Source organism: Astyanax mexicanus, chromosome 3, assembly GCF_023375975.1.
Source record: "Astyanax mexicanus isolate ESR-SI-001 chromosome 3, AstMex3_surface, whole genome shotgun sequence".
Lineage (NCBI taxonomy): Eukaryota > Metazoa > Chordata > Actinopteri > Characiformes > Acestrorhamphidae > Astyanax > Astyanax mexicanus.
Window position 1 is genome coordinate 64,984,710 of NC_064410.1, and position 23,626 is coordinate 65,008,335.

Genomic DNA, 23,626 nt, shown 5'->3' on the forward strand with positions numbered 1-23,626 from the left:
TCCTGAACAAACGTTTTTTTTGTTTGTTTTTTTAAGCAAATAGCCTAAGTGTGAAAACACAAACAGCAATTTACTGGGCTGGCTTGCGCAGCGGAGAAACCGTGCAGCAGCAGCCTCCTAGCCTGCTTACGCAGCGGATAAGCCGCGGTGTAGGGCAGCAGAAATTCCGGGATGAAAACACAAAGAAATCTGGGCTAAAAACACAGAAAAAATATGGGGTGAAAACACAAAAATCCGGGATAAAAACACCAAAAATCCGGGGTGAATATGTCTCGTCGGTCAGAGCAAATTTTTCAGTGGATTAAAGGGGCCGTGATTTTTTATTTTTTTTTTGTACCTCTTTTTTTAAAAACGAATATTCGAATATTCGCTTCGAATCAGTGCCGAATATCCGGAGCTCAAAAAACGCTATTCGGGCCAGCCCTACTAGACAGATTGTAAACACATCCATCCTAAATGGTCATTATGAAAAGTAAATGTAATTTATTTAAAACTCAATTGTAGATCTCTTATTTATTTATAGACAGACGAAATTAAAAAGGTTACCCATACAAAGAATTTACTATTTCTACCTTCACAAACTCAAGGTAGCTCCACACTTCACTGGTAGGTTAGGGTTTAAATGAATTGTGTAAATGCATGAGATCCAGCTATTGCTAAAATATCTTTAAAATATTCATGCTTTCCACTGCATGAATACAGTTTATTTAGCAGTCTGTTGTGTGTGTATATAGAGTGTTCTACTTACACATCAACAGGTCTTCAGTGGCCAAAACATGCTTTTCTTTTATTATAAAAAACAAAAAACAGGGTGGTCGAAACTTAATGCAATAATATTAATCTGAATATTTTAACTATTCTTTTTTTAACACAAGTTAAATCAAGACGTTCCACATTTTGCTTCAGATTTCTCCTGTAATTCACTCTTTACAGAGTATGGCGACATTAGTGGATTTATATATTTTACACAGTGATGTAAACACAGTATAGCTACTGCAGCATTAAGAAGGTTTAAAAATATGTTCTATTTTTAAGACTGTGCAATACTTTTTAAACAGAGTGCAGTAATATGCAATACCTCTCCAGCTGGACTTTTCGGATTAGTGTATATTGCAATTTATTTTTTATTAATTTATTCCCCTCGGTTCTTTGTGTTTATTCCTTGTTTACAGTAATTATGTTGGTGGAATCTTAATTTCCCTGAGGGAACCCTCCCATAGGGATCAATAAAGACTTATCTAATGCTAAATATATCTATTAATCTGTCATTATTATTAACAAACTAGGCTCAGAAAAATACAGGGAAACAGCAGCATTTAAATGTTAATTGTTTAAGCAGCTACTAATAAAATACTTAAATAAACCATTATGTGCAAAAAGACAAAATCATGTCTTGCAGTATTAACTGTTATAAAACAGACAAATTAATATTATATCCTCCAGCCCCACACACAGATACTCAACATTTCCAGGATATCAGGCATTTATATAACATTTTCCACCGTTAAATGTAAGTATATGTTTACGTGTTCACATGCAGTGTATATATATATATGTTAAAGAACAGTAGTGAACTGCAGAGTGTTCTGAGGTTCTGCACTGTAAACATTTGTGTATTTATGCAGCAGCAGCAGCGTCATCGTCCCTCACCGGCTTCATGCACCACTGCTGCCTGTCAGCTCCGATTCCCTGATCCACCACCTCCCCCTTTCAGACCTTTCAGCCCAACAGCGAGCAACCCCCGCCATATACCCGCTGTACCGCCACGTACACCAACCCCAGAGAACACACAGCTACCGATACAGGAGCTCGTCCAAACAGGACAACCACCCCAGCAGAGCACCGCCCGGACCAGAGAAGAGGAGCGTAATTACCCCAGCTGGGGATAGGAGGGGAAATAAATAGAAATATAAATAAAATGTATAAAAACTGCAGACAGTAAGACTTCTTCTGGGATCTTCCAGATGGTGACTGAGATTTGACACGACCAAACCCAGCAACTCTTAAAAACAGCAGCAGCAAAGTGGAGTTTTATGGAAAAAACGAAATATTAAACACCAAGTTCTACGTGCATTTGCACATCTTGTAATGCATTCGTTACAAGGGGTCTCCACTAGGCGTCACAATAATTACATTATCAACTTATCATTCAATAAATTGACGTGATCTCAATCATTTTAATAAACGTGCTTTTGTTCATTGTGTTTGCACTAACAAAATGAGGCAGGGTCTTTATCCCAGTCCAATGCGGGCCAGCTGGGACAGACTGAGGCCGCACGTCATGGTGTGGGGCAGACCCACGATTCCCCCCGTTTTACTGTCTTTAAAAGGGTGTAATTCCTTTATGATATTAGGTTAGTGTTATATTAGTGATATTTAATGGTCTTAAAATGGCAACAATACCGTTTATCGCAATAATTTCTGGGACAACATGTTATGAATGTTAAAAACTTATCGTGACAGGCCTAGTCTCCACAAATATTTTAATAGCACAGTATCAGTAAAAGTTTGGACACCTCAAATTTAAAATAGTGGTTTATTTAAAAATATGTTTTATGTTGTAGATTAATACTAAACTCAACCAAACTATGAAGAAAAACAAATAATAAAAAAATAAAAAAAAAAGTGTTAAACCAGAATGTTTTATATTTTAGATTATTTCAGTTTTGAACATCTCTGCTGGATTTTCTCAGTCAGTTTTATGAGGTAGAGTCTCCTGGAATTCAGGCTTTCAGTTAACAGCTGTGCTGAACTCATCAAGAGTTAATTACTTGAATTTCTTGTCTCTTAATAAAGTGTTTGAGAGCATCAGTTAAAGTAAAGTAGTGAAGAGGTAGAGTTACAGGTATACAGTGAATAGTGAATATTTGATTAATTAATAATCGATTCGTTGTTAAGACTCGCTGAAAACCTGGATCTTTACACAACACTGTCAAAGATAGACAAACTAATAGGGGTGGGAATCGTTTACTATCTCACGATTCGATTCGATTCCGATTTTGGGGGCCACGATTTGATTCAAAATCGATTTTTGATTCAAAACGATTTGAATTATAAAAATTTCTGCTTCTGGCTTATGAATCTTATTGAAAAAAAACCCTCCATAATATACACTGGTCCTGGAGCAAGTAATGTGTTACAAAAACAATAAAATGTGCAGGAACGTGGGTCCTCAGTGACAGAGGAATCACTGGGATATCACAATGACGTTAATGAACAATAAATAAATAATAAATAACACTGATTTATTACCAGGCTACTAGCGGTGGTGTGTAGGTGACGCTGCTGGGCTGATGTGATGATAGCAGTGGAGCGCTAAAGTTCAGGAGCAGCTGCTGATTAACTAGTTAATTTAAGGTCGTTGTATTTCTTCAGAAAGGGGGCAGGAGGTGGAGAAATTAATTCATATGGTCCATTCCTTAATTCCTCTGTGATGAGGAGCTGAAATTAGCTCTGATTAGCTTATTGTATTTTTCCGTTCCGCCTTAAATGCTGCAGCCCGCTGCCACCTGTAGCGTTATTTAAGGTGGAACTGGAAAGTTAGCTAGTTAGCTAGCTAACAGTTACTGAAACTAACTACTAGCGATCTTTTTTATGCTTGTTATGAAGCATTCTGCCATAAAACATTGAAACTACACGTTAATCTAATGTAATATAGTGCTTGTTCTGCCATCTTACCGGTGATTCTCAAACACCTACGCTCTGTGTGTGTCTGGAAGATCTCCGTTTGAAAGGACAAGCGCTATCCCCAGGGTTGCCAGGTCCAACAAAAATACCCAGCCCAAAATCAGTCTAAAACCCGCCCCTCAGAATCGATTTTGGGACATTTTAAATCGATTCTGAATCGTAGTAAATGAGAATCAAGATTCTTATGTGAATCGATTTTTTGGCACACCTCTACAAACTAAGATTTTTAAAATTGAGATTTCGTTAATAATGCCTATTAATATTAATACTCATTCATTACGGCAACTGATTCCTGACAAATTAAACATTACATAAATAAATAAATAAATCTGCATTCACTGTCCATTTTACGTTTCTTTGATGTTTCTGAGCTTTTAAGAAAAGATGTCAGCTTCAATGTAGTCATAGTGAAGGAAGGAAAGGAGATGAGCAGTGTTTTAAGTGTTTTAAATTGGGTTTATGTGATGGCGAGCAACAACCTAGCATTCAAACTTTGAATCTCTCATTATAAAAACCTGCTTAACAGCGAGCTAACTTTCATTCTATTTCTAAAATACCTCGCAGGCCGCTCAAAAAAGGAAATGAGCTACAAATGGCCTAAAGGCCGTAGTTTGGACACCCCCCCGAGTTATGTCCTTACTAATTGGCTATTAAATTATGTCGCCAGCCATTTTATTAATTGATTAGTTGTTGACGCCCTAGCTATATCGAACAACTGCTTGCCAATAAAAAATCCTACCAGGTAGAACTGCAACGATTATATAACGATATAAAAAAATTGTCGACACGGAATTCCATTGTCGACGTGTCGTTAATGTGTGCTGGAGCGCAAGAGTGAAGAGAGAAAGCGCGAGAAAGCATCCTGATTGGCCTCAACTTATGCTTACTCAGCCAGTGAGGTTTCAGTGTGGGCGGGACTTGCAGCGGGAGAGATAAAAGGTGATTTAGTGAAAACAAACAAATTACATCTGACTCCGCAATTCTATAGTCTGAATCTGGTTAAATAAGGACGGTTCTGCTCACTGCAGAGTTTAAACACTGACTTCTATAAATTACCTGTGGTGGTTAAACTACTGCAGAAAGCTTGATCAGGTTCAGGTTTAAACAGGATTAACTCCTTCATTAACATTACTAACACTAGATAGAGTAGCTGGATAAGTGTGAAGGAAAAACTGTATTCTGCACACTATATTAAATGATATAGTAACTATATAAACACAGCTCTGGTAAAAAAAAACAACAACAATGAGACCATGATTCGTTTCTTTGATTTGTTCTTTGAAAAGCTCTGGAATATAATCAAGAGGAAGATGGATGATCACAAACCATCAAACCACCAAACTGAACTGTTGAACCAAACTGAAAGTTATCCAAAATGTACTGAACAGCAGGGGTGCGTCATATCGTATCGTACGCGATAATATCGCCAACATTTTAAAATATCGTAAACGATATTTTAACCTAAAATATCGTGACATTTCACCCACTTCTAATTATTATATCAAAGTACTATTTTTTTCTGTTTTTAGTCAAAAAAAACAAACAAACCCTGTTCTCCTTTCCTATTATATATCTACTAGAGACAGATTATATCTGTCCACTATCATTTATTTTACTTTAATCCTGGATATATGGAGATATTTAGATTCATTATAAGTATCTTGACATTCTGGATCACTGACTTCTGTTACAAATCTGATAAAATTCTTGTTTTGTTTAATATCTTAGTTAGGGGTGTGCCGTATCGTATCGTATGTAATAATACAACTGAATTTTCATTTTGTTGCAGTAGTGTATTCACGGAATATTGTGATGTTATTTTAGGGCCATATCACTCAGCCCTACTGCACAGTGAAAGTGCAGTAAAATCTGCATTGAATGTGTGAGGAGCAAAAAGAGGGAGTGGCAAAAAAAAAAATCAATACTAATCTAAAAAATTGTCAGATTAGTCGACTACAAAAATATTTGTGTACACTTGTGAAGACGTACCTGGCAGAAGGCGGGCGCGGGGGTGTGGCTGAGGGCAGTGCGGAGGTCCTGGGCGGTGAGCAGGTTCTGAGGCAGGCGGTCGATGCAGAGGCAGCGCGAGTGCAGCATGGGGAAAGTGAGAGAGCCGACCTCGGTCCAGTGAACGTACAGCATCCTGGAGCCCAGCTGCTTCCCCAGCAGCTCAGATTTAGCTCTGGCGGCAGAGTCTTTCTTCATGTACTCCACGAAGCCGTAGCCCTTGGAGTGTCCTGTGGCGGCGCTGTGCACCAGGAAGCAGCGCTCCAGGTTCCCGAAGGGCCGGACCAGCTCCTCGAACTGCTGCTGGGTGAAGGCCCGGGGCAAGTTGGCGATGCACAGCAGGGCGTCGGTGGGCTGGAGCTGAACGGAGATCTCCCGGTCCCGGAGGACGTACTGGTGGAACTCCTGGATGGCGGACTGGGCCTGCTCGCCGTTCAGGAGCGTCACAAAGGCTGAAAGATAGCAATAGCAGCAGGTGAACAACATTATATCAAACGGATACTGTATATAAAACTAACCCCAGTCAACCAACAAACAGGCAGGGCACATCAGCTGAAAAGCACTACAGGAACCCCTGATGCAGTAAGTATCAAAATCATGGTACATCAGACAAACGGCAGGTTTAAGTTCATTTTTACACTCTACTCACCAGGGGCCCTAGAATAATTATAATACTGGGCTATATATGTGGCAATATAAAAACATTTATAGACGTGTGTTTTTTGTAAACAGTAACTTAACCAAGACCCCAATTTTGCATAAAATAAAAAAAAAGTAAGAAGAATAAAGTAAAGTAACAATTAAAATATACCACGAAACTAAGGTGTACAATAGAGGTGTGCCAAAAAATCGATTCACATAAGAATCTTGATTCTCATTTACTACGATTCAGAATCGATTTAAAATGTCCCAAAATCGATTCTGAGGGGCGGGTTTTAGACTGATTTTGGGCTGGGTATTTTTGTTGGACCTGGCAACCCTGGGGATAGCGCTTGTCCTTTCAAACGGAGATCTTCCAGACACACACAGAGCGTAGGTGTTTGAGAATCACCGGTAAGATGGCAGAACAAGCACTATATTACCTTAGATTAACGTGTAGTTTCAATGTTTTATGGCAGAATGCTTCATAACAAGCATAAAAAAGATCGCTAGTAGTTAGTTTCAGTAACTGTTAGCTAGCTAACTAGCTAACTTTCCAGTTCCACCTTAAATAACGCTACAGGTGGCAGCGGGCTGCAGCATTTAAGGCGGAACGGAAAAATAACAATAAGCTAATCAGAGCTAATTTCAGCTCCTCATCACAGAGGAATTAAGGAATGGACAATATGAATTAATTTCTCCACCTCCTGCCCCCTTTCTGAAGAAATACAACGACCTTAAATTAACTAGTTAATCAGCAGCTGCTCCTGAACTTTAGCGCTTCACTGCTATCATCACATCAGCCCAGCAGCGTCACCTACACACCACCGCTAGTAGCCTGGTAATAAATCAGTGTTATTTATTATTTATTTATTGTTCATTAACGTCATTGTGATATCCCAGTGATTCCTCTGTCACTGAGGACCCACATTCCTGCACATTTTATTGTTTTTGTAACACATTACCTGCTCCAGGACCAGTGTATATTATGGAGGGTTTTTTTTCAATAAGATTCATAAGCCAGAAGCAGAAATTTTTATAATTCAAATCGTTTTGAATCAAAAATCGATTTTGAATCGAATCGTGGCCCCCAAAATCGGAATCGAATCGAATCGTGAGATAGTAAACGATTCCCACCCCTAGTGTACAATATGGAATGCCTGCAAATAAACTGCAAACGAAGAATTAAAAGTAAACACAGTAAACAGACATACAAAACGCTGCTATTTTTTTTTTTATCACGTCAGAAATGTTTGTGTACAATATAATATGCACACCACTACTACTTACATAAATTAAACTTATTAAATGTGCTCAGTTTTACTTGTTGTACATCCTCACACAGTGGCTGTTGTCCAGCTATGATAGCAGATTTAGCTAAGCCAACTTAGCCATACATAGTTTACAAAGACCTGCTGCTCTACTCCAAACGTAGCACTGCTGAGGTAAATTTATGATTCAATTAGAAATCTGTATTATTTTGTTTGTTTTCTGCCCAAAATTTTTATTTTGGTGCATTTCTAGTACTTGTATGTCCTCTTTAGGCCGACTGATCATGCAGAGTCAGAGTCAGTAATCAGGTACAAAAGAATTACCAATCACACAAGAAAAACGAGAGGAACAAATATTTTAAATACAGGTTGAGGAAAGTCAGAAGAAAGAGAAAAGAAATGAAAAGGAAAATGAGATCTGAACACCCAGCAAATATCGGGTGAGTCCGGTCATCTATAGACAATCCCAATCCATTTCTCTCATTTAAAAGTGGAAGATAAAAGAACTGGTAAAATCGTTTTTCACCCGATACAGATGCATCTGTAACAGTGGAGCTTCAAAGTTCAGCAACCTAACTGCTGCTGCTGGTTAACTAGTTAACTTTAGTGTTTATTTTATTGTACGTCTTCAGAAATATGGTTACTTAATTCCTGTGATGGGGAGCTAAAATTAGCCTTCATCTGCATTTTATTTTAATTTTTCCATTCCACCTTAAATGCTGCAGCCTCTGTTGTAGCATTTAAGGTGGAAAGGGAAAATTAAAATCGCTAGCTACTGAAACAGCTACTAGCATATTTTTATTTTATGTTTGTTAAAAAGAAAATGGCCATAAAACATTGAACCTACACATTAACCTACGCAGTATAATGGATATCGAAAATACTCAGTTTCTTTGGCTGCTTGTGCTGCTCTTGCCAGCAATTCTAATAGTCCTCTGTTTGGAGTTTTCCGCTGAAAAATCTCAGTTTAAAAGACCATGTATGGGACCATGAGGGAAAGAACAAATGGTAAAATGGGACTGGTTCTTTATTCCTGAAATAAAAAAAAAATGGAGATCCTGCAACATCTGTCTCACTCTGTATTCAGGCTGTTAAGGCATATGGTGTTTGTGAGTGATGGACGTACCTGTTCCTTTATATTTGTCCACAAAGCAGTACTTCAGATCATAGCTGCTCAACAGCTCGTGCACTTCCTGAAAACAAACACCACAAGAGAATATATTACATTAAAATTAATTATTTAAAGCAATATGACAAGATTAATAACATACCAAACCCTTTCAGCTCAGTGCTTAAATAACACTGACCAACCGCACACTTCATTACAGAGAGAGAGAGATTACAGCTGTGCAGCAGATTTACACTATAAATCACTGTACTGAGATCAGAGACAGAGAGAGTATCTGAACAGCAGCACTTTAATCCACCGCTACAGGTCCATTCAGGCTAGATGATAAAAATACCAGGTACTGTGAGCAATGCTGCATCGATAGGGAAAATAAAAAATAAAAAAAATAAATAAATACAATTCAATATATACTGGAATAGGGGAAAAAAGAGAACATTTTACCAGAAGTCAAAGAAACAACATTAAATGATGATAATGCGCTCTGTGTATCCAGTACTGAACTAAAACAAACAAACAGGTTGGACAGATAATCAGTTAATGACTGGATTGAAAACATGGATGTTATAGAAAATGTTTTCTAAAGTAACCACAAATCTAGAGATATTGGATGTTTCCAATAAAGTGTCCAATGACAAAAGGCTAATGAGTAAGCACAAATGTAGATGTCGTAATTTTTTTAATAAAGTGACAAAAGTGGAAACAAAACTGATTTTCTCTAGCCAGAAGCACAAGGAAGGTGTTTCCAATAAAGTGGCCAATGACCGAATTAAAATTATAAATAAATGTTAGAAAACGTTTTCTAAAGTAAGCACAAATGTAGATGTCTCAAATGTTTAATAAAGTGTCCAGTGAGGAAACTAAATTGAACTACTGTTCCCTGTCTAGTTTTAAAATGTACGTTTCCAATAAAGTGTCCAATGAGAGAAAAGAAATTCTAATGTTTTCCTAAAAATTAAAAAGGGCATCAAAGATTAATCACAAATATGAAGGTTTCTAATAAAATGGCCAGCGAGGTGTTTCCAATAAATTGGAAAGTGAATAAGCACAATTAGAATTAGAATATTTTTTTCCTAATAAAATTACCTGCCTAGAACCACATGGCAGGTGTTTCCAATAAAGTGGCCAATGTCTGTTTTGAAAATCTAGTTAGTTGTTTTAGAAAACCTTATATGAATAAAACAAACGATTGTTTATAAGTAAGCACAAATTTGTTTGTTTCCAATAAAGTGTCTAATGACTGAAAATCTAAATGTTTTCCTAAAAATAAAAAAGCCTCAATTATTAAGACCAATTCTGGAGGTTTCTAATAAAGTGTATAGCAAAGCATTTCCAATAAACTGGAAAGTGAACTAAAACCACAAGCTGGATGTTTCCAATAAAATGGCCAATGCCCGTTCTAAAAATCGTTAGTTGTTTTAGAAAAAACTTCCATGAATAATATAAAAAAAATTATAATAAGTTAGCACAAATGTGGACGCTGTCAACAAAAATCTCTTAAGTAAATGGAAAAAATAAGGCTGGACGTTTCCAATAAAGTGGCCAATGAGTAGTTAATAAGTTGCTCCTTAAACAAAGTGGCCACAAAGTATGGTGTTTTCAATAAATTGGCCAATAAACACTATGTATCTTTTGCTTATAATGTGGAATAGAACCACACTGTGTGCGTGTTTCCAATAAAGTGGCCAATGACTCTTAAACACTAGTTATTTGTTTTAAAAAAAAAAATAAAAACGATTGATAAGTAAGCACAAATATGGACGTTGCCAACACAAATACAAGTAAAATGGAAAAACAAAGTATGGTGCTTCCAATAAATTGGCCAATAAGTGGTTAATAAGTTGCTACTAAAAAAAAGTGGCCACTTAGCGGAAGCACAAGATATGGTGTTTCCAATAAAATGACCAATTAGATCAATGTATCTTTCCCTAATAATGTGGAATACAATCACAATGTGTGCGGGTTTCCAATAAAGTGGCCAATGCCTGTATTAGAAATCTAGTTCGTAGTTTTAGAAAAACATTCCTAGATAATATAAAAGGTTCATGAGTAAGCACAAATTTAAATTGAATGGAAAAACAAGGTAGGGTGTTTCCAATAAAGTGGTCACTTAGTGGAAACACAAGGTACACTGTTTTCAATGAACTGACCAATGAGAAGCACAATGTATTTTTTGCTTATAATGTGGAATATAACCACAAAGTGTGCGTTTCCAATAAAGTGGCCAGTGACTGTTTAGAAAGACTAGTTAGCGGTCACAGAAAAACTCATATGAATAATATAAAACAATTGATAATATAGTGGAAAAACAAGGTATGGTGTTTCCAATAAAGTGGCCAATGAGTTGCTACTAAAAAAAAGCATGAGGTATGGTGTTTCCAATAAAGTGGCCAATAACAATGCATCTTTTCCTGATAATGTGGAATATAACCACATATGTGTGTGTTTCCAATAAAGTGGCCAATTGGTGGATTAAAAATATAACTAGATTTTTATTTTAGAAAATTAAAAATACCAAATCTATAAAAGAGGCCAGTGAGTGGAGGAAGCACAAGGCAAGTTGTTTTAACTGGTTTATTAACAAATTAGGGTGTTTCTAATAAATTGGCCAGTGTTTATCTAGTTAATGTGTGTTTTTCACTGGTTGTATTGAGAGTTAAAATTATCTAGAATTTCTTTTAGAGTTAAAACTGTAAACTCTGCTGTGAAAGGGGCTGGATTATTCGAGTTTTAGCGAGCTGCAGGTTGAAATGGCTTACCCCAGCAACTTTACCCCCCCCCCCCCCCCCCATCCATCCATCCATCCATCCATCCATCCCTCTATCTATCCATCCATGCATCCCTCCATTCATTCATTCATCTGCTTGTTCTATTGTGGAAGGATCTGCTACAAACCACCGGAATGTAAAAATCCACCCCGGGATTTTGTTCCAACCGCCTGGGCAGCGACGCCGCAGCTGTGGCGGCGCTGCCCAGGCGGTTGGAACAAAATCCCGGGGTGGATTTTTTACATTCCCAGTGGTTTTTAACTATAAAACAAACATTTTAAAAATAAAAAACATTTAAAATCTCACCTGATTTGTCACATCAGCCGGTAAACTCTTAATAATGATCTTCCGCCGATTATAAAACTCTCTGCGAGTTCTTTCCAATCGATTATGGATCTCCTCCGGGCTCAGCGGGGCCAGCTCGTCGCTGCTGGCGGCGGGGGAGTCCTCCGCCCCGGCCTCCCTGCCCGCCTCCTCCGCCGGGTCGGGCTGCTGGGGCAGCGGGCGGCTGGTGAAGGCGGCCCCGGGAAAGGGCTCGGGGTCTCGGGCTGCTCTGCTAACGGACACGGCGGCCGCCATGGCTCTCTGTATGGAAGTCTGCTGGCGGAGTTGGTTCGGCAGCTTTGGGCAGTTTAAACAATACACACGCGGCCCCAACTCGCCCTCTGATTGGCTGAGAGCAGAATGCGCAGATACGAAAAGCGTTAGGGGGCGGGGCCAGCGTGTCACGTGGTCGGTTTAAATCGCTAACAAGCGAGAAAAGGGGCGGAGTCAGCGAGAAAACGCATGGATAAGGAAACGTTCAAAATACAAAATAAACATAAAAAAATGTATATATATCTAAATAAATAATTAGAAAAAGATATAAAAATAAAATATAAATGTACGTTTATTTTGAAGAATTAAATATAATTAAATATAATTAATTTACCTTTTTATTTATTTTGTTTTTATTTATCTAATTTTATGTTTTAGCTTTAAGCCCTTTCATTTTATTTATTTTATTACTTGTTATAATTTAGGCCTTTTACCTTTCTATTTCATTTATTTCGTCCTTTTATTTTTTTTTTACTTTTTAAATTATTATTATTATTATTATTATTATTATTATTATTATTATTATTATTATATATTTTAGTTCCATTTTAGTCTCACTTTTTTATAATTGTGGTGATATTTTTAGATATTTTAGAATATATTTTATTATTCTTATAATTTATCCTTTTACAGCTTGTCTGTATATCCTTTTATTCTCAATTATTTAATTTCTTCTTAATTAAATATGATATTGTTTGCTTGTTTTTATAATTTAAACTTAATTTTAAAGACCTCGGTTGCATTGAAAATGAGGGTTACCCTCAATGTTTTACCGAGTGGAAATAAAGGTTGATTGATTCACTGATATATATATATAACTAACATCTCGATGATCTCCAGAACTTTGGTAAATATGCTTTACAGGACTGACGAGACAAAAGTGGTGCGTTTACAGCTTTCTGAACGTAGTAAAACATGGTGGTGGTAGTGTGTGTGTGTTGGTCTGGAGCTGCTGGATAACCTGCTGTAACAGATGGAAGCAGGAATTCTGCTGTTTTTATCAGAAAATCCTGAAGGAGAATCAGAATCCATCCATCTGTTCCCTAGTGATCCTCAAGCTCAGGTGTACTTTACTTGGGTTCTGCAGCAGGACAATGACCCAAAACAACAAGTTCACTGTATCTGAATGGATTAATAAACTAAAACTAAAGTAAGGTTTTTTAGGGTCTAGTTAAAGACTGATTGAGATGCTGTGGATGATCTTAAACAGTTTTAGACGTTTATGCTGGAAAATCCTCCAGTGTGTCTGAATTAAAACTGTAATTCTGTAAAGAAGAATTAGGAACTAAATGAGAACAGAGATGAGAAAGACCCAGTTATCAGTTATCAGTAAAGATTGATTACAGAGTGGAACAACCAAGTTATTAGAATTAGGGGGTAAATACTTTTTCACACAGGGCTAGATTAGTTTTGATATATTATTTTTTGTCTTAATAAATGAAATTATTATTTAAAAACAGTATATATAAACTATTAGAAAGCTCTATATAAGGCCATACTTTTACTTCACACACTTTTCCCACATAAAATAATAAATTAATACAGCAATTACTGATTGAACATGTACGTTTATTTAAGGCATATTCGTATACTGAGCTTTGGATACAGAGTATTTCAGTAAACTCACAACAGGATATAAAGGCAATAGTAGGCAATGCCAGTACAGTAAGAGCATGCTCAATCATCCCAGACATGAGTAGAGAGAGTAAGGGTGTGATTACAGGATTCACAGAGCTCATATACAACATTTACCACTCTTTCACTATCGATACAAACATATCGTACATATAAAACAAACTAATAGGGATTAATTGTGTCATTTAAAGCAGCAGTCCTTAAGATTTTTTTCTTTTATATTGTAAAGAGTGGTTTTCCTGAGCGGGGAGGGGACAAAATATTCATATTAATTATATCAATGTTCCTCTTTCATCATTCCCCGGTCATGGCTTAAAGGTTTCTATTTCATACTGAACACAGAGTGGTCTGGTAGGTTTTATCGAGAGTTTTTCTGGCTACATCATGCGTCAATCCAACAGATTTCACTGGTTACCTGAGTCAGAAGGTACTGCAAACATGGAGATATCACAATAGCAATAGGTGAGGTGCAGTTACCCACCCTCACCAGAGAGGTCTCCAAATCCCCAAATCACCAAACCTCACAGACTGTCGCTTTAATATGAATTTCAGCATTCAACATTTTGACTGTTGAATTTAATGTATTTTAATCTATTCCTGCAAAATAACTAAATACACCCTTAACAAATCACATGTCTGAGCTGATTCTGTGGATACGCCACCGCAGCTAAATACGGGTTAATTCGTAAGAATTTTAGAACAGATTATATATATATATATATCTATGTTTTGTACAAAAGAGAGAAAAAAAGAAAATAAATACAGATTTAAAACACATAAGGCACAGCCAGACCAAACAGTCCCAACTATTATTACCATTCAGAAAAAAGCCTCTGATACTGTTTATCATTTAATAATCTTTCATTATCATCAATAATCAGATCTGATAATAAGTGCTAATAACACAATAAACAACAGAAAACATAGAAAAACATAAAATAAAGAAAAGAAAGAAAACTAATTCAGTGTGAGTTTTAAGGCAAATCCAGAGAATAAAGGATTACGCTTATTAACATAAAACACAAACTCTATTTACAGCATGTTTACTCACAGTGACAAACACATAAACAAACAAACAAACAAACAAAGTTCATATTCATAAAGTTTTAAAAAAGGTAAGAAATCAAAAAAATTGGTGGAATAACCCTGGTTGGTTTTAATCACAGTTTTTTGTTTTCATGCATCTTGGCATCATGTTCTCCTCCACCAGTCTTACACACTGCTTTTGGATAACTTTATGCTGCTTTACTCCTGGTGCAAAAATTCAAGCAGTTCAGTTTGGTGGTTTGATGGTTTGTGATCATCTATCTTCCTCTTGATTATATTCCAGAGGATTTTAATTTGATAAAATCAAAGAAACTCATCACTTTAAGTGGAATCTTATTTTTTTACACAGCTGTATAGTTCTGGCCCGGATGAAAAAGCTACTTCAGTTTTTACTTTAGTAAATAAAATTCTGGATATAAAAGCCGATTTAAAAGTGATTAAGTGTGAATTATGGTGAACTTCTCCTTTAAAAGCACTTTAGTTGCATAACCTGTGAAGTGTCCTCTGTTCGGTAGGTAATAAATTTATTAGCGATGGTTGATCTGGGCGAGCCGGACGGTCGGCTGCTGTTCGTACGACCGCCGGATTTCCTCCAGAGACTCGGCGAGACCGCGGAACTCCGGCCGCTGCGCCGGAGAGAAATCCCAGCACTGCTCCATCAACATATACACCTGTAATCACACAGTTTAATCACACATTTACCTCAGCAGTGCTATTCTAATCACACATTTACCTCAGCAGCGCTGTTCTAATCACACATTTACCTCAGCAGTGCTATTCTAATCACACATTTACCTCAGCAGTGCTGTTCTAATCACACATTTACCTCAGCAGTGCTATTCTAATCAAACATTTACCTCAGCAGCGCTGTTATAATCACATATTTACCTCAGCAATGCTGTTCTTATCACACATTTACCTCAGAGGTGCTGTTCTAATCATACATTTACCTCAGCAGTGCTGTTCTTATCACACATTTACCTCAGCAGCACTGTTATAATCACACATTTACCTCAGAGGTGCTGTTCTAATCATACATTTACCTCAGCAGTGCTATTCTAATCACACATTTACCTCAGCAGTTCTGTTCTAATCACACATTTGCCTCAGCAGTGCTGTTCTTATCACACATTTACCTCAGCAGCACTGTTATAATCACACATTTACCTCAGCAGTGCTGTTCTAATCACACATTTACCTCAGCAGTGCTGTTCTTATCACACATTTACCTCAGCAGCACTGTTCTAATCATACATTTACCTCAGCAGTGCTGTTCTAATCACACATTTACCTCAGCAGTGCTATTCTAATCACACATTTACCTCAGCAGTGCTGTTCTAATCACACATTTACCTCAGCTGTGCTGTTCTAATCATACATTTACCTCAGCAGTGCTATTCTAATCACACATTTACCTCAGCAGTGCTGTTCTAATCACACATTTACCTCAGCAGTGCTATTCTAATCATACATTTACCTCAGCAGTGCTGTTCTAATGATGAATCTACCTCAGCAGCACTACTGTCATAATTGTAATTAGAGTGTAAACAAACAGAGTGAGGGGTGGGGGAAGAGGTGAAGGTGGTACTGAGGGTGTTCTCGGTGGTTAATAAGGGTTTACAGTACCTCGTGTGGGCAGTCCCGTGGGCACGGCAGCCTCCTGTGTTTCTCCAGGAGGTTAATGAGCTTCATCACAGTCATCTGACCCTGAACCACGCCCATCATCTCCACATATTTCTGCACAACACAGACAGACATACACATTCATCACCATCACCATCATCATTACCATAATCATCATCATCATCACCATCACCATCATCATTACCATAATCATCATCATCATCACCATCACCATCACTATCATCATTACCATAATCATCATCATCATCACCATCACTATCATCATCACCATCATCATCATCATCATCACCACCATCATCAACACCATCACCATCATCACCACCATCATCACCATCATCACTATCATTACCATCATCATCACCATCATCATCACCATCATCATTACCATCATCATCATCATCATCATCATCATCATCATTACCATCATCATCATCATCATCACCATCATCAACACCATCACCATCATCATCACCATCATCGTAATCATCATCATCATCATCATTACCATCACCATCACCATCATCATTACCATCATCATCATCATCATCATCATCATCATCACCACAATCAACACCATAGTCATCATCATTACCATCACTATCACTATCAAATTCACCGTCATCACCATCATCATTACCATCATCATCATCATCATCAACACCATCACCATCATCATCATCATCATTCCCATCATCATTACCATCATCATCACCATCATCAACACCATAGTCACAATCACCATCATCATTACCATCATCATCACATCACTATCACTATCAAATTCACCGTCATCACCATCACAATCAGCATCATCATTCTAATCATTATCAACACAATCCCCATCATCACAATTATCCTTGTCAAAATCACCGTCACAATCACCATCACCACCATCATCATACATCATAATCACCATCACAATCCCCATCATCACCACACAATCACCACCGCCATTATTATCATCACAATCACCATCATAATCCTTACCATCAGCCTCACCATTATGAAAATCACCATTATAATTCCCCTTACCATTATCACAATCACCATCATCACAATTATCATCACAATCATCATTATCCTCACCATTATCAAAATACCATTATTATTACCCTCACCCTTATCACAGTCACCATCATCATCACAATTATCATTATCACAATCACCATCATCACTATCACCATCATTATCACAATCACCATCATCACTATCACTATCATCATCACAATCATCACTATCATCATCACAATCACCATAACAATCACCATCACCATCATCACCATCATCACTATCACTATCATCATCACAATCACCCTCATCACCATCACTATCATCATCACAATCACCATCACCATCATCACCATCATCACTATCACTATCATCATCACAATCACCATCACCATCATCACCATCATCACTATCATCATCACAATCACCATCATCACCATCATCTTCACTAATCTACTCAGTGCACTTGTTTTCTTTATAAATGGTTCAGCCAAAACATTAAACACATTTAAACAGAATTAACAGTGTTATTGTGATTTGTTGTTTATGTTTCTCATTATTATTATAATCCACCTATATTTAACATGATAACAGAGAAGAGTCAGGGCTCAGCTTTATTTATAATTCTTTAAATAAGTGAATAAATAAAGTAATAAATAATAAATATCACAGTGCTCAGTAGAGTAAAGGGGCGGAGCCTGGGCGGAGCTCACCGTAGGCGGACTCTGGCGATGATCACAGCGAGTCAGAATCTCGTACAGCGTCACACCGAACGACCAAACGTCCGAGGAGAAGGAGAACTTACTTTCCTTCAGACACTCTATAGCATACCTAAACACCAGCACACAAAATAACAATAATATTATTAATATTAAATAATTACAACATTTATATCTCTAACACAGCAAACAAAAAAATAACTACATTCAATTTAGTGCCTGTGTGAATTTTTAAGAATTTTGAGAGATAAATTTAAGACTTTTTAACACAAATTAAAGCTTTATTTTTCGATAAATAAATGTTAGGATCTGTGGACACCCTGATTTAAGGTATTATGATGATTCCCCTTTCAAAATCTCATTTGTTTGGAACACATAGGTCTGTCACGATAAGAATATTTTGTGGGCGATACACGATATTTTTGTCATTTTAAGACTATTAAACGCCACTGACATAATTATAACAGAATAGCATAAAAAAGTAATTATACACTTTTTTAAAGACAGCAAAAATTTAAATAATCATTTATTATAATTAGTTTGTGAATTATATACTTATTTCTTCACCTACTTTAGTCCACACTGTGTGTGTGTGTGTTATGGAGTCACAGTTATTGAAGCATGACTGGCTAAAATACTGTTCACTGTTAAAACAATAGACAAAAAATATCACGATTATCAAAAATTATTGAGGTCATGTTCATTTATTGTAGGATAAATCACTATTGCAATTATTGTGACAGACCTGGCAACACACCGATCAATTAGAGATTGCTAAGAGCAATATTAAGGGGAAAAACAAGCAAGATACGCCACGATACTTTACTTATTGCTACCTTACACCCCATTAACATTATATTTTCACACATGAACTCAACTTTTACATCAACAATAAACAGAATAGTAAATAAAATAACATTGCTGTTCCCGTAAATGAGCTGCTGGAGCTCCTTCACAGCGTCAACCAGCAGCTCAGTTTCCTCTGCTGAGAAGAGTTTGTTGAACACGTCCAGGTAGCTGCACCGTTACAATAGCAATCCACCAAAGACAGAGCTCACCTGATCTACTCTTAAAGAGAATGATGAGCTCTAAAAGAGACGCTCTGATTGGTTTATTTCACGTTACGCCCAAAATTAACCACACCCATCATTAATTAAGAGAATTAGTACAGGCCTTTTGCATGTCGAGCTGCACACAGTGTACTTTCCCCATCGTTACGATAGCAAAGACACACTGACAAACCCTAAATCAAGCTAGCTTTTAAAATCAATAAAATAGGGCCCTAGGTGTTTTAGTTAACTCAATGATATATCCAGAACTAACCAGAACACGGGGCTGTCTCCATCCTCCCGGACCCGGTAGTAGATCTCCCCCTCAGGAATGTACTTGGTCAGTCCGAAGTCGCCGATCTTCACCACGCCCTCATTCTCCACCAGAACGTTCCTCGCCGCCAGGTCCCGGTGAATATACCGCTTAGAGTGCAGGTAATCCATCCCCTACAGGAGGAAACACAGCCCAGTACACTTTCATTACAGTCATAATACACTCTTAAAGCCTAACATATATACATACAGCTCTGTACAAAAAATAAGATCCCATTTAAAAATGATGCGTTTCTTTGATTTTACCAAATTAAAAACCTCTGGAATATAATCAAGAGGAAGATGGATGATCACAAACCATCAAACCACCAAACTGAACTGCTTGAATTTTTACACCAGGAGTAAAGCAGCATAAAGTTATCCAAAAGCAGTGTGTAAGACTGGTGGAGGAGAACATGATGCCAAGATGCATGAAAAAAAACTGTGATTAAAAAAACAACCAGGTTTATTCCACCAAATATTGATTATTTCTGAACTCTTAAAACTTTATGAATATGAACTTGTTTTCTTTGTATTATTTGAGGTCTGAAAGCTCTGCATCTTTTTTGTTATTTCAGTCATTTCTCATTTTCTGTAAATAAATGCTCTAAATGAGAATATTTTTATTTGTAATTTGGGAGAAATGTTGTCTGTAGTTTATAGAATAAAACAACAATGTTCATTTTACTCAAACATAAACCTATAAATAGTAAAATCAGAGAAACTGATTCAGAAACTGAAGTTCTCTCTTCATTTTTACAGAGCTGTATACTCAACTGGAATGCTAAAAACTCAGTAGATCTAACATTTTTAATGTCTAAACAAATTTTTGTTGGTTCAGTTTGTGGAAAAAGTGTTGTTTAACTTTAATAGTTATTAGTTATTGTTTTATTGTTATTTAAGAAACTTTAAGAGACGTTTGATCCAGATGTTTGCATGCTCCTGTGTGTATTATAAACTGATGTTATTTTATGTTTGGAGATGAATAATAATGACCTGGCAGATCTGCTGGGCGAAGAGCAGGTTCTGGGCGATTCCCAGTCGGTGTTTAGGGAGATATTCTCTGAGACTCCCCAGAGGAAGATACTCCATGATCAGCTGAACCACCTGACCACCTGCGATACCACATAAACACATACCACATAAACACACACCACATAAACACACACCACATAAACACACACCACAATCTTTTATCATAACATTAACAGCGAGGATTAAACAAATCTGCAAAACCACCAGGTTAAAGAACAGGTTCTTCCCCACTGCTACCAGACTCTTGAACCTACCTCAGAAATAACCTGCACCTTACTCTCTACGTGTTTACATGTTAAGGACATTTTACAGAGGCACATGCTCACTTTACTGCAATTTTATCATTGCAATACTGAACTTTTTGCACTTTTTCATATTCCACTGCTAGATAACATGTACTTACTTGTAAATAATATCCATAACACACTACTGTTTTCATGTATATATTTCCATCCTGGATGTAAATTTAATATTTATATTTAGTTAGTTTATTTCTTTCTTTATCGTATATATATTTTTATTGTATATATCATTATGCGCTATACTCGGCGAGGAGCAAAGAAAGAATTTCATTGTACGAGGAAACTTGTTTCTTACTGTGCACATGACAATAAACTCTTTAAATCTTATACATGCTTTATTAACAAAAATATTAAACACACAATACACAGTACCAGTCAAATTTTGGACATTTTGGTATTTTCAGTGGGTCTTTTTTCTTTATTTTAAAAAGTTCTGCATTGCAGATTAATACTAAACTCACCCAAACTATGAAGAAAAACAAACAAAAATGTTTAATATTTAAGATTCCGTAAATTCTTGTTTAGATGATGAGTTTTGAACATCTCTGCTGGATTTTCTCAGTCAGTTTTATGAGGTAGAGTCTCCTGGAATTCAGGCTTTCAGTTAACAGCTGTGCTGAACTCATCAAGAGTTAATTACTTGAATTTCTTGTCTCTTAATAAAGTGTTTGAGAGCATCAGTTAAAGTAAAGTAGTGAAGAGGTAGAGTTACAGGTATACAGTGAATAGTGAAGATTTGAGTAATGTTCGAATCCAGATTATACCACAGTTGGTTCCGACCCTGCAATGTGATTGGCTGAGAGGTGTTCTATGAGTGCCGTTATCAGCTGGTAATGCACTGTAATCGAAGCTCTCCATGTATTACTCCACACAAATACAGGTAACCTAGCAACGATGCAGCGCTTACAAACCAAACAGCGCAGCTACAAACAGAGCAGTAATGGAACAATTTGAACTGGTGGAGTTTTTATAACAAAACTGATTAACAAGGTGTGTCTACACTTTTGATTGATGTTTGATTGGTCTGGTAAAGTGTATCTGATGGTATAAGATGAAGGTGATGAAGAATCAGTGGAGCTCCTCCTCCTCCTCACTCACCCAGTTCAGTGCAGCAGCCCTTGTATTTGACGATGTTAATGTGGTAAAGTGATTTCAGGATCTCGATCTCCTTCATCCAGGAGTCGTGCAGGTGATTCCCTCCCTCCTGCTTCAGCGTCTTCACCGCCACGCACTCCCCCGTCCCGTCATTCGCCGGGTCATACACGTACAGCATCACCTTCCCAAAGTGCCCCTGAACACCGGCACAACACAGAGTTAACACCATAAACACCACCGCCCCCAACACCATCAAACACCATCCAACACCATCAAACACCATCCACACCAGCACACACAGAGTTAATTCTATAAACACCACAAAACAACACCATCAAACACCAGCACACACAGAGTTAACACCATAAACACCCAAACACAACACCGTCCAACACCATCAAACACCATCCAACACCAGCACACACACAGAGTTAACACCATAAACACCACCATCCAACACCATCCAACACCATCCAACACCATCAAACACCATCAAACACCATCCAACACCAGCACACACAGAGTTAACACTATAAACACCACAAAACAACACCATCAAACACCAGCACACACAGAGTTAACACCATAAACACCCAAACACAACACCGTCCAACACCATCAAACACCATCCAACACCAGCACACACACAGAGTTAACACCATAAACACCACCATCCAACACCATCCAACACCATCCAACACCATCAAACACCATCCAACACCAGCACACACAGAGTTAACACTATAAACACCACAAAACAACACCATCAAACACCAGCACACACAGAGTTAACACCATAAACACCCAAACACAACACCGTCCAACACCATCAAACACCATCCAACACCAGCACACACACAGAGTTAACACCATAAACACCCAAACACAACACCATCCAACACCAGCACACACACAGAGTTAACACCATATACACCCAAACACAACACCATCCAACACCATCAAACACCATCCAACACCATCCAACACCAGCACACACAGAGTTAACACCATATACACCCAAACACAACACCATCCAACACCATCAAACACCATCCAACACCAGCACACACAGAGTTAACACCATATACACCCAAACACAACACCATCCAACACCATCAAACACCATCCAACACCAGCACACACAGAGTTAACACCATATACACCACAAAACAACACCATCCAACACCAGCACACACAGAGTAAACACCATATACACCACAAAACAACACCATCCAACACTAGCACACACAGAGTAAACACCATATACACCACAAAACAACACCATCCAACACCATCCAACACCAGCACACACAGAGTTAACACCATATACACCACAAAACAACACCGTCCAACACCATCCAACACCAGCACACGCAGAGTTAACACCATATACACCACAAAACAACACCATCCAACACTAGCACACACAGAGTAAACACCATATACACCACAAAACAACACCATCCAACACCAGCACACACAGAGTTAACACCATATACACCACAAAACAACACCATCAAACACCATCCAACACCAGCACACGCAGAGTTAACACCATATACACCCAAAAACAACACCATCCAACACCAGCACACACAGAGTTAACACTATATACACCACAAAACAACACCGTCCAACACCATCCAACACCAGCACACACAGAGTTAACACTATATACACCATAA

The 23,626-nt window shown here is 37.6% G+C and overlaps 2 protein-coding genes and 1 long non-coding RNA gene across 13 annotated transcripts in view; all 3 read right to left on the minus strand.

Annotated features, from left to right (window-relative positions):
• Positions 1–12,167, minus strand: part of raver1 (ribonucleoprotein, PTB-binding 1) — a 53,716-nt gene extending 41,549 nt beyond the window's left edge. Inside the window, exons 1-3 of one of the 3 annotated variants that reach the window (XM_022667182.2) lie at positions 11,805–12,167; positions 8,731–8,797; positions 5,677–6,146 (exon numbers count right to left, since the gene is read on the minus strand). In XM_022667182.2, coding sequence (XP_022522903.2) covers positions 5,677–6,146; positions 8,731–8,797; positions 11,805–12,077 — 810 coding nt within the window. In that variant the 5' untranslated portion in view covers positions 12,078–12,167. The remainder of the gene's footprint in view (positions 1–5,676; positions 6,147–8,730; positions 8,798–11,804) is intronic. The other 2 variants (XM_022667181.2, XM_022667180.2) reach the window with 2 other exon arrangements.
• Positions 12,168–13,643: 1,476 nt separating this feature from the next.
• The window catches only part of tyk2 (tyrosine kinase 2), a 47,889-nt gene continuing 37,906 nt past the window's right edge, over positions 13,644–23,626 (minus strand). For both annotated transcript variants that reach the window (XM_049475633.1, XM_049475634.1), the window contains exons 19-24: positions 21,945–22,137; positions 20,506–20,624; positions 19,472–19,644; positions 18,143–18,260; positions 16,404–16,514; positions 13,644–15,448 (exon numbers count right to left, since the gene is read on the minus strand). In XM_049475633.1, coding sequence (XP_049331590.1) covers positions 15,305–15,448; positions 16,404–16,514; positions 18,143–18,260; positions 19,472–19,644; positions 20,506–20,624; positions 21,945–22,137 — 858 coding nt within the window. In that variant the 3' untranslated portion in view covers positions 13,644–15,304. The remainder of the gene's footprint in view (positions 15,449–16,403; positions 16,515–18,142; positions 18,261–19,471; positions 19,645–20,505; positions 20,625–21,944; positions 22,138–23,626) is intronic.
• Positions 15,455–16,397, minus strand: LOC125799287 (uncharacterized). Of its 8 annotated transcripts, none has more exons than XR_007438143.1 (4): positions 16,038–16,397; positions 15,945–15,975; positions 15,728–15,851; positions 15,455–15,603 (listed from the first exon to the last, which is right to left on the minus strand). It is a non-coding gene; the product is annotated as an uncharacterized LOC125799287 (long non-coding RNA). The 8 variants fall into 8 exon arrangements; XR_007438142.1 differs by having other exon boundaries at positions 15,455–15,665; XR_007438145.1 differs by lacking the exon at positions 15,728–15,851 and having other exon boundaries at positions 15,469–15,541; positions 15,573–15,634; positions 15,914–15,975.